The sequence below is a fragment of the Phalaenopsis equestris genome, unplaced genomic scaffold, assembly GCF_001263595.1.
Source record: "Phalaenopsis equestris unplaced genomic scaffold, ASM126359v1 Scaffold000076, whole genome shotgun sequence".
Classification (NCBI taxonomy): Eukaryota; Viridiplantae; Streptophyta; class Magnoliopsida; order Asparagales; family Orchidaceae; genus Phalaenopsis; species Phalaenopsis equestris.
In genome coordinates this window covers 462,448-473,948 of record NW_018164518.1, presented here as the reverse complement: position 1 = coordinate 473,948, position 11,501 = coordinate 462,448, and the positions used below count along the sequence as shown (strand labels likewise).

The 11,501-nt window shown below is 33.2% G+C and overlaps 1 protein-coding gene across 1 annotated transcript; it reads right to left on the bottom strand.

Annotated features, from left to right (window-relative positions):
* Positions 1 to 3,533: 3,533 nt before the first annotated feature.
* On the bottom strand, positions 3,534 to 8,581 carry LOC110019750 (PTI1-like tyrosine-protein kinase At3g15890). Its single transcript, XM_020717555.1, has 4 exons — positions 8,504 to 8,581; positions 8,263 to 8,416; positions 6,749 to 7,011; positions 3,534 to 4,255 (listed from the first exon to the last, which is right to left on the bottom strand). The coding sequence occupies exons 1-4, from the start codon at positions 8,554 to 8,556 to the stop codon at positions 3,640 to 3,642; spliced, it is 1,086 nt and encodes a 361-aa protein (XP_020573214.1). The 5' UTR covers positions 8,557 to 8,581; the 3' UTR covers positions 3,534 to 3,639.
* Between the last annotated feature and the right edge of the window lie 2,920 nt (positions 8,582 to 11,501).

Here is an 11,501-nt window from a genome sequence, read left to right as displayed (position 1 = left end):
TTTGTAGAGTTAATGTGGTGAACAATAATTTGATTTTTTTGAATACATTATCTGATGTAGTGGCAGCTAAATTTCATGTGCTTGGTCCTAGCATGAAACACCAGATTATTGGCAAGAGCAATTTTTGAGGTATTGCCATAATATAAAATAATAGGTTCAGTAGTTGAAGTTCGAAAGTCATGTAATAGACGATGCAACATAATGATGTCAATAGCAGAAGTATCAATGATACAATATTTGACTGTAGTGAAGGAACAAGCTATAGTTTGTTGCTCTTTAACAGATAAGAAAATAAGAGTAAAGCTAAGAATAATATAATAAGATGTGATGAATTTGAGGTCCGACAGATCTCCAAACCAATTAGAGTCAACATAGGATCGATGTTAAATCAAGGTTACTTTATGATATATGTAAGCTGAAGTTTGAGTGACAAGAATATATCAAAAGCTATGCATCAACAATTGAAATTTATGTTGGGTAGGTCGATGCATTGCTTCATTAGCTTGATTGACAACATATGACAAATCAGGTCGAGTAATGGTGAGATACTTCAGGTATCCAAGAAATTTCCTATAGAAGGAGGATCACAATATGGAGTGACATTGGGTATAGAAGTGTTTTAGCAAGAGGTAAATGGATTTGGACTGATTTAGCATTGATCATGTCAGACGTATGAAGTAGCTGATTAGCATAGGTGGCTTGATGAAGTTGAAGAGTAGATGAAGTAGGAAGGGTCGTAAGACAAATGAAATTGAAAATGGAACCCAAATTTTGTTATCGTACATTGTTGTTGAAGTTTTTGGAGGATAAGATTAATGTTTTTTTCTTATGATTCCCAGTGAAGAAAATATCATCAACATAAATGAGAAGATTGAAGTGAACATTTCTTTTATGTAGTAAAGTCAAAAAATTCAGCATTATTAGGACCGAATTTCAGTTGCTTGAGATTGATTGTGGTAAACCACTATCAAAGTGCTTGTTTAAGACTATGTAAAGCTTTCTCGAGGTGACAAACATAGTGAGGATTGGTGTGATCCATGAAACTTAGATTTTGCTTCATATGAATAGTATCAATTAAGTGACCATGAAGGAATCCAGTTTAGATATCCAACTAATTAAGAATAAACCAATCATTGGTGATGACATGGGTGAAGAGAACCCAAATTCTAGGCATTTTTGGCGACATGACTGAAGGTGTGTAGTAAGTAAAATGGTGTTTGAACCCTTGAGCAACTAGTCAAACTTTGTAACGAGCAACAGATCCATCCTCATGATGTTTAGTCCTGTATGTTCATTTACAACAAAAAAGATTTTGGTTTGAGGAAGGAGGAAAAAGGACCTAGGTAACTTGAGCTTATAAGGCTTAAAATTCTTTTGGGATAGCTTTACACTGGTGATGATGTTTGATAGATTCAATATAACAAGCGGGATGTAATTGGTGGGCGAGATTAAAGATTTATTTAAGCTTAAGGTGTCCAATTTTGGAGCAAGTATTTATGTGATGATTGGGAATGGGAAGTGAAAGATGGGAAGATAGAGGAGAGTGAAGGGTTTGAACTGATTGGGAGGAAGAATGAGGGATATTTGAGTAAGTAGGCTAGATGGAGTGAAGTTATGTGGAGAGAACAAGTTGTTTGACTAGTTTAATAGATAAGGTGTAAAGATTATTGGGTCAACTTAAAGATGGGCGGATGGAGGAAGTAGGAACTAACGAGAGAGGAGGTGGATGGGATGGAGGTGAAGATGTGAGGGTGTAGGATGACGATATGTGTTGATATGATAATATGCTTTCATTAAATATGAAATTTCTAGAAATGTAGATTTTCTATGTTTGAGGACCTATATATTTATAACTTTTTTGGTTGGCATAAAATCCTAAGAAAACACTTTGATAAAAAAAAAGGGAGAGAGTTTATGTTGTGAATAACGATGGAGCCAGATAAAGCATTGACATCCAAAGACTTTAAGATATTTATAAGTAGGAGATTTATCATGGAGACGTTCATAGAAAGATTAAAATTGAGTTATTTTTTAAGGTGACCTATTAATTAGATAATATGTAGCTAGAAGGATATCAACCAGAGAGTATGAGGTAACAAAGCCTCATGCGTCAGAGTACAAGTTGTTTCTAGAGGATGCCATTGTTTTATTTCAGCAACACCATTCTATTTGGGTGTGTATGGAAAAGTATATTAATGAGAAATTCCATAATTTTTAAGAAAGGTTTTGAAGCTATTATTAATCTACTCACCATCCCCACCAGTTCTTAGAATTTTAATGTGAGTATTGCATTGATTTTGAACAAGTTGCTTGGATTTAATAAAAATTTTCGGAGTTCCAGTTTTGGTGTGTATGGAAAAGTATATTAATGAGAAATTCCAGTTCCAGTTTTAATATTTGAGTAATTAAATGCAAGGAAAATGTGTATGATCATCTACAAAGGCAACATAATATATGAAAAATTGCAAAGAAAAAATTGGGGATGAGCATCATACATCAGAATGTATGATATCAAGTGGATGAGAAGCTTAAGAAGTATAAGTCTAGAAAAGTAATTTTTGACTCTTAGCCAAGTGACATGAAGTACAATTGAATTTCTGAAGCTGATGATGAAGAGAAGGAATACAACTCATAAGAGATTTTTGAAGTTGACGACTGGGATGATAGAGTCTTCCATGCCAGAAATTTGGTACTTATCGAACTATGAGAAGAGCAAGTGATTGCATTGAAGAGGTATCCAATGGAGGGGGAGAGGCCTTGCACATATGATCCTTTAAGAATTATTTTGCTGGTCTGTAAATCCTTGATAGCATATCCTTTAGCCGTGAAAATAAAAGCACGGGAGTTAGTAGAAGTTTGTTTAATAATAAAAGATTGTAAGCAAGATTATATATGTACATGATGAGTACCTATAAGTAATTAATAACCTACATGTCTGATTTGGTAGAAGACCTTATCTAGTGCTAGCAATGGAGAGTTGTTGTCCATTACTGATTGTGATAGAGTTGTCTTCGTTGTATCGTTGAAATCGTGAGAAGTGCTTTGAATCAGTCATGAGATGCTCAGAGGCTTCGCTGCCCGGGCACTATGAATTAGTCGAATGGGAGTCAAAATCAGTGATTAGAGCCGTGGCCAATTGATAGTTTTGGCCATGATGATGCCAACACTTAATGGTGAGATGTCTTGTCTTATTGCAAATTTGACATACAACCCTGACTTTTGAAATGTTTGCGCTAGATGAAGGGGGGCGTGACCCTGGAACAACAGCAAAATTGATGCTGGGACGAGAATAAAATCTGCATCTCATTCCTTACTTGTTAAGACAAACACCAATAAGGAAAATTATCACATACTTGTAAGAATTTCCTCAAGCCCCTCATATGATTTCAGTCCATAACTACCTAATCTACCATTCATCAAGTTATCAAACAGAACCAAAGAAAAAAAAAATGCTGCAAATTGTGAACAGGCATCATCACTATCACGCATTTGAATCACAAACCATAACATTTAGTAATGGGACACACCTCCAAATCAGTTATTTAGAAACCTGGCTGCAAAATTCATGATTTTACCATTTTTCCCCCCAAAAAAGAAAAAAAATTACAGGACGAGCAATTCTAAATCAAAGAAACTCGTTCATCGCATTTCCACCGCAGCATTTCTATCGACGCTGCAACTCAAAGCATCAGCCAACCCTCCCTCCTCCTCCTCCTCCTCCTCCCCCTTGCTGCTCCCCACCTCCTTAGGCCTCATCCTAAGCCCATCCCCACCCCGCAACACCTCCACCACCTCCTTCATCGGCGGCCTGTTGTCAGGATCCCTATCCGTGCACTTGAGCGCCAAAAACAGAACACTCTGTAGCTGAGCCCTGTCTACCCGCCCCCCCATCCTCTGGTCCGCGAGCTGCTCCCAGTTCCCCTGCTCCATGAGCGGCCTTGCCCACTGCAAAATGTCTCGCTTTTTGCCTGCGGGCAGCCTCTCGATGGGCTTGCGGCCGCTGACGATCTCAAAAAGAAGGATGCCGAAGCTGTAGACATCGCAGGATTCGGATACTTTGCCCCACATTGCGTATTCGGGGGCGAGGTAGCCGAGCGTTCCTTTTACTCTTGTGGTGACGTGGCTGACGTCGTCGGGGATGAGTTTGGCGAAGCCGAAATCTGCCACCTTTGGGCGGAATTTGGAGTCGAGGAGGACGTTGCTGGCTTTAATATCTCTGTGGATTATGTGGGGGTTTGCCTCGTGATGCAGGCACCTTTATGTGTGCGGGACAAGGTCAGTTAGCAGTTTTTATAATGCATAAGTAAATATAATAGACTGTAATATTCCCTAATTCCTTTCACTCATGCGCCACTTATGTATTTAATGAATCATTCTGTGTAGCTCTGCATGCGGACTGTAATAATATGTCGTTATTTGTGCTATATCATGGATGTTATTTCAGAATTATTGAAAAAGAAATCATATATTTCACTTCAAAAACCCATAAATAGCCTCCGCGGTTTCACTTCAATACCTCAAAATAACACCGCAAAGATTATTTCTAGGTTATTTAAGAGAAATTATATATTCCAATTCAATAACCCCAAAATAACTCTGAAATAATCTCCGCGGTATTATTTCTGGATTATTGAAGAGAAACCCAGCGCGGATGTTATTCCATGATTATTTTTTGGTTATTGCGGAGTCTGCGGTTTCACTTTAATATTTTTAAGGTGGACACGATATAACACACATGACGATTATTACTGAGAGTTCGCACGTAAAGCTACGTTAGGAGTCCAGACAGAAAGTTTTTCCTGGTCAGTGAAAATTCTATGTACGGATTTTGCATACATATGAATTTCTTGTACAATCATATTGTCAAACGTTATATTCATTTATAAGATGATTTACAATATGATTGTAAAACTAATCCCTAATATTCTCTTCTAGTCAATATAATTTTCATAATTTTTTGTTAGAATACTATCAACAAATGACATTAGGCCTGCATTACATACATACATGTTCCAATTGCTTTGACATTGAAAGTTGGAACCTTTCCTACTCATTTACAGAGAATTATACTATAATGACCAATAAAATATGAGCGTGTCATCATGCAGAATTAACTGAAATGTTTTTTATGCTAATTGTATTTGACGAATGACACTGTTGATATTAGTGGACGCCAGCCATGAAATTTTTGCCAGGTTTCCAATATATCAAGGAAACTGTCCACCTGTCAAGCCTTGTATTTTTTTTATTTTCATTATTTTGCGTTAAAAACCTGCTGCAAGTTTTTGTCTCCAAGCTGGATCGATTAATAATTGTCGGGCCTAAGTAGGGCTATCAAAACGGCTCGTTGTTCGCGAATAGCTCATATTCGGCTCATTCGTTAAGTTAACGAGCCGAAAAAGAACGAATATATATTCGTTCGTGTATTCGTTCGTGTTCGGCTAGTTTTGGCTCGAAATACTACTAATCAATTATATATATATATATATATCTTTGATGAGTAATATTTTTAAAAATTTTAATGGACAACAAGGCTACAAAGATTTATAATCAATTAAAAGTATCAATGAAGAAAAGAAAATAAAAATTATTAAATTAGATTCAAATGATGTTTTAAATCTTGTCCCAATCATTAAAATCTTATGACTATGTGATTAGGGTTTGTCAAAATGACTTTTTGTTCGTGAACGGCTTGCTTAGAGAAACGAGCTGAACACGAACACACTTTGTAAGCTTGAAATATAAACGAGCCGAACACGAACTGAGCCTGGGCTCGCTGGTGTTCGACTCATTTACACCCCTAGCCTAAGGCAATGGTGAGAGCGGAGAGAGGCTGTTTAAGCTGTCTTTGCAGTTACCATTTGATGCTATGTGTACATGAGAATTTCCGCCTAAGAAATCTAAACGAAATAAACAAAAGTTTGAAAGCTACGGAGATATTTCTTATTATCTCATTTGGTCGTCGGTTTCATTAGTATCTGTTTAACACTAATGCAATTGGCAAGAAAATCCCAAGTTATTTCCAGAAAAAAAAGAAGATAGGAAATAATGTGCAATATCCAAACATAGTTTATGTCATAGCAAACAAATTATCAGCGTGTTATTACATCTTCTAATCTCTCTCTTAAAATGTTAAAGCAAATTCTATAATTTAAAATCTATTAACTGCAGCTCGTGGTTCGCGAACAGCTCGGGTTCGGCTCGATAAGAAGCTCGTGTTCGGCTCATTCGCTAAGTTAACAAGCCAAACACGAACAACACAAACTAATATTTGTTCGTTCGTGTTCGGCTCGTTTTGGCTCGAAATACTATTAATCAATTATATATATATATATCTTTGATGAGTAGTATTTTTAAAAAATTTAATTGACTATTAAACTACAAAGATTTATAATCAATTAAAAGTATTAATTAAGAAAATAGAATAAAAGTTATTAAATTAGATTCAAATGATGTTTTATATATTATCCCAATCCTTAACATCTTATAGCTACCTGATTAGTGTTGTCAAAACAACTCTTTGTTCATGAACGGCTCGTGTTCGACAGTTAAACGAACGAACGAGCTGAACACGAACACTTTTTGAGCTCGAAATATAAACGAGCCGAACACGAGCTGTTTAGCCAAATCATTTATGGCTTCCTTTTTAAAAAAATATTTTTATCTTAACTGCACCCTAAATCATCATTATTATTATTATTATGATTATTATTATTGTTAGTGAGAAGTTAATGTTTGGAGTACTTACGCAATACCCTTGGCTGATCCAACGGCGATGCGCATGCGTGTCTGCCAGTCAAGCGGCGCATCGGCCAGAAAATGACCGTGCAGATGGCTTAAAAGGCTGCGGTTAGGCATATAATCGTAAATAATAAGGCGTTCGTTACCGCCGGCGAAATAGCCCCTCAGCCCCAGCAGATTCTTGTGCCTCACTCTTCCCAGCACCTCCACCTCCACTATGAACTCCATCTCCGATTTCGCCGTCATCGTCTTTAGCCGCTTCACCGCTATCTGCGTCGAATAATTACTTCATTAAAATTGAATTTGGAATATTTACATATATGCCACACAGTTCTGCTGTATTTACATATCTAATGCTTAATTTGTCGTATTTATGATATGACACTTTGGTATGTATTCCACTTTTATAAAGTTGGTGATAGTGATCCTTATTTTTGACATGATGTTAATTATTTGAGTGTTATGCATGTAAATATCAAAGTTTGTGCGTTAGATATGTAGATATAAAAGAATTGCGTGGTATGTATGTAAATTGCCCGCTAATTTTTGATGTTACATCTTTAGTTCTAGACCAAAAAACATTTAATAACTCAGGTAACATTAGTCTGTTTGGAACAGCTGTAGCTTATTGAATAATTTATTGATAAGCTGATCAGAAATAATCTACTGATAAGCTACTTGTGGTGACTATTACAAATTTTTATTATTTTTTTGAAAAAATCAGACTGCAGCCAGAATACTGTGCGGTGAGAAAATGTTATTTTCAGTGTTTTGAAAATGCATAAGCTGCTAAAAGACAATTTATCCAAACGGACCTAATACTTTTTCAAAACGCCATCGCACCAAATAAATTATCTCAAACAGTTAAACTAGTTGCGCTATTCAAGAGTTTCACAATTTTTAAAACTGTTTATAAATATATTTGAGTGTTATGCATGTAAATATCAAAGTTTGTTCGTTAGATATGTACATATAAAAGAATTGTGCGGTATGTATGTAAATTGCCCTCTAATTTTTTATGTTACATCTTTAGTTCTAGACCAAAAACATTTAATAACTCAGGTAACATTAGTCTGTTTGGAGCAGCTGTAGCTTATTGAATAATTTATTGATAAGCTGATCAGAAATAATCTACTGATAAGCTACTTGTGGTGACTATTACAAATTTTTATTATTTTTTTGAAAAAATCAGACTGCAACCAGAATACTGTGCGGTGAGAAAATGTTATTTTCAGTATTTTGAAAATGCATAAGCTACTAAAAGACAATTTATCCAAACAGACCTAATGCATTTTCAAAACGCCACCGCACCAAATAAGTTATCCCAAACAGTTAAAATAGTTGCGCTATTCAAGAGTTTCACAATTTTAAAATTGTTTATAAATGGTCAGCGCTAATATTTTCATGACTGAAAATTCTTATTTTGTATTAGAGCAACAAATCTCTGTAAAGGTGAATGTTTTTTTTTTTCTTTGTAAAAAGCTGGATTTTTTTCTTAAATCGATCAACGATGGATCTCACCTCCGACCCATCGCCGATGCGGCCCCAATAAACCGTCCCGAAGCCGCCTTCGCCGAGCTTGTAATCATCATGAAAGTTGTTTGTAGCGTGGAGGATATCCTTGAGCCGGAAAACCTCCCATGGGAACTCATGGCTGCCGCTAGACCCCAGCAAACTGCAGTTTCCAAACAATGTTTTGATTTATAAACTTAATGGATTTGTGATCCAAAATCTGAAATTTAACACTTCGAACTGTACTTACTTGTTGGAACTTTCGTTTTCCCCGCGAGATGTGCAGCAGAGAAGCTTCATCATCTCCGACGCCTGGAATTAGGGTTAGGGTTTATGAGGTGGGAGGAAATTATTATAAAGGGGAGGGATAGCCTCAGACATTTTGTTATCGAAGAATTCACTTACAAATGGCCACGACGGTGGGGTCCACAGTTTTTTCAGGTAAACGTATACATAGATGATGAATAAAAATTATTTTGTCAGGACTTTTAACATAGATAATCATTCAAAATTCAATGAAATCATGCCACCTGATGATGATAATAAAAAAAAAATCTGCCTAGTAACATAAGATAATATTACTTTCGTGTTATTCATGTATTATTGTTTGTTATTCAAGTGTTATTAATGTGTTATTTTGTGATTATAACATTTAAAATATTCCTAGAACATAATAATACCTGAATAATATATAATAACACCAGAATAATTCGGAATAGCACATGGGGAATATTCCTGTATTACCGGACCGATTTTTATTTTTTTTCTGTCACCGTCACATGACGTGATTTCATTGAGCTCCGAATGATTATTTATGTTAGGAGTCCTGACAGAATAGGGGCTCATATGACAAATAGGGTTTGCCATCTGAAGACAGATTTGGGTTCACGGTTGTTATTCTCTTTTGTCCGTTTATGAATGGATGAAATTTTGAAGAATTCATAGATTTAAAATTCAAAATTAGAAAAAAATTAATTAAGAAATATTATGTTTGACATTGTCGATGTTTTGAGACGGCAGCAATGTGCATACTTTTTTTTTTTAATGAAAAGATTATGAAATTACTGTTTTTTTTTCTTTTTGATTGAGATATAATCTTAAAATAAAATAAAAATTAATAAGGAAATAAAAAATAAAAATTAATAATTTTTTTATAATTTAGAGATCGATTTTACATATAATGATATGAGTTTATTAAATAATTATAATATTTTAATAATTAGTAAAATTGAAATAGTGAATATCTATTAAGTTTTGATTGTGCAATTATAAAAAAAATTATTTTAGAAATATTTAGTGAAATTAATAACATTTTTTTAAAGGTTGAGAGGGAAAATTTTTAGTTTAAATTTTTGTAAGAATGATTAAATTCAAAATTTGAAGTAAGATTTTTCATGTATTTTTGGCGATTTAATAATTTTAGTAAGGGCTTTATTTATTTGTTTTTGTTGAAATTTAATTTTGTCAAATATTTTCAAGGAAAATAATTTTAATAAATAAGATAAATGCTAAGATATTAGAAATACATATATAAAAATAAAATTCAATTTATCTCGATGAAAAAAAAAAATCATATTTGCAGTACTAATGCTTTAATCAATATCTAAAGAAAGAATAACTCGGTGACATGGCTGATAAAAAATTGACTACGTAAAAACTCAAAGTGAATGGGGGTGTAAACGTGTTTGGTGTTCGGTTCGTTTATATTTCGAGCGTAAAAAGTGTGTTTGTGTTCTGCTCGTTTGTTTAGTGAGCCGAACACAAGCTGTTCACGAACAAAGAGTCGTTTTGACAACCTTAATAATGTAGCCATAAGATGTCAACGGTTGGGGCAAGATTTAAAAATTATTGTTTATATTAAAACATCATTTGAATCTAATTTAATAAATTTGTTTCTATTTTCTTAATTCTTACTTTTAGTTGATTATAAATCTTTATAGTCTTGTTGTCAATTAAATTTTTTAAAAGTACTACTCATCAATCTATTTATATATATATATATATATATAATTGATGAGTAATATTTCGATTCAAAACGAGCCGAACATGAACGAACAAATTTTTGTTCATGTTCGCCTCGTTAACTTAGGGAACAAGCTGAACACGAGCTTCTTAACGAGTCGAACACGAGCTGTTCGCGAACAACGAGCCATTTTGACATCCCTAGAAGTGAATGACGACACTCTCAATATATCATATGGAAAAATTATCCACTAAAATCAATTGCCGATCGTAAAATGACAACAAAACCAAAACTTGTGAATTCTTCTTGATAATGTAATATGAGCATCATTGTGAGTTGAATTAATAGACATTTTCCGATATTTAGGAAATTATTTATTCAATTTTTTAGGATAATATCAATGTATCATTTTATAAAATAGATTTTTCCTAATTATTAATTTAATGCTATTAATATGCAAACTCCTGGTTTGTAGTTATTGTATTTTGAATTATTTGCATAGTGTTTATATGGGTGCATTGTTTAATTTAGGATTACAATTTTAAAAGCTCTATTATGTATAAGATACGCTCTAATTGTATTATTACACCTTTAAACTCTTGTTAATTTTATCTAATTATGTTTTTTTATTGATAATTTTGCTAACACTTAGTAGTATTTGGTAGGTGAATTTTACTTAATGAATTAATAGTATCCTAAAAATTTGTTGTAATTCCATGATTTATATTGTTTTGTGTATAACATACATTTAAACAAACTATAAAAAAGATATTACATATTTGATAAAATTACGATTAGTTTAACAAAATTAGTACATGTTTGAATTAACAAAAGTTTATAATGTTTACATTTTATAAATTTGTTTTGATAAATATTTAACTTATTATTTTATAACTAACATTTAGTTTTTAATAAATTTTAAATTATGGTTAGTGCTTTGAGCATGTTTATTGGAATATTTATAAAGTTTATATTTAGTATTTACCTATATAACTAGTTATTTTTAGTTGTGTGAATGCATATTATAATGGTCATCTTGCTTAATTCTCATGGGTATAATCTCATCTTAATATAAATTAAATTTTATTTTTTTTTCTTCTACTTGTACATTTAACTTTATTTGTAAAATTCTTTGATATTATACTGAATTAATTACTCAATGCACTTTTTAAATTGTAATTAGTGTGCAAGTAATTTAAATAAAAATTTAATATAAATTTTAAATTATAATTACTATATTAAAAAATACTAGAGGATTGTTTTAATTGACCTTAGAGGGGCGACA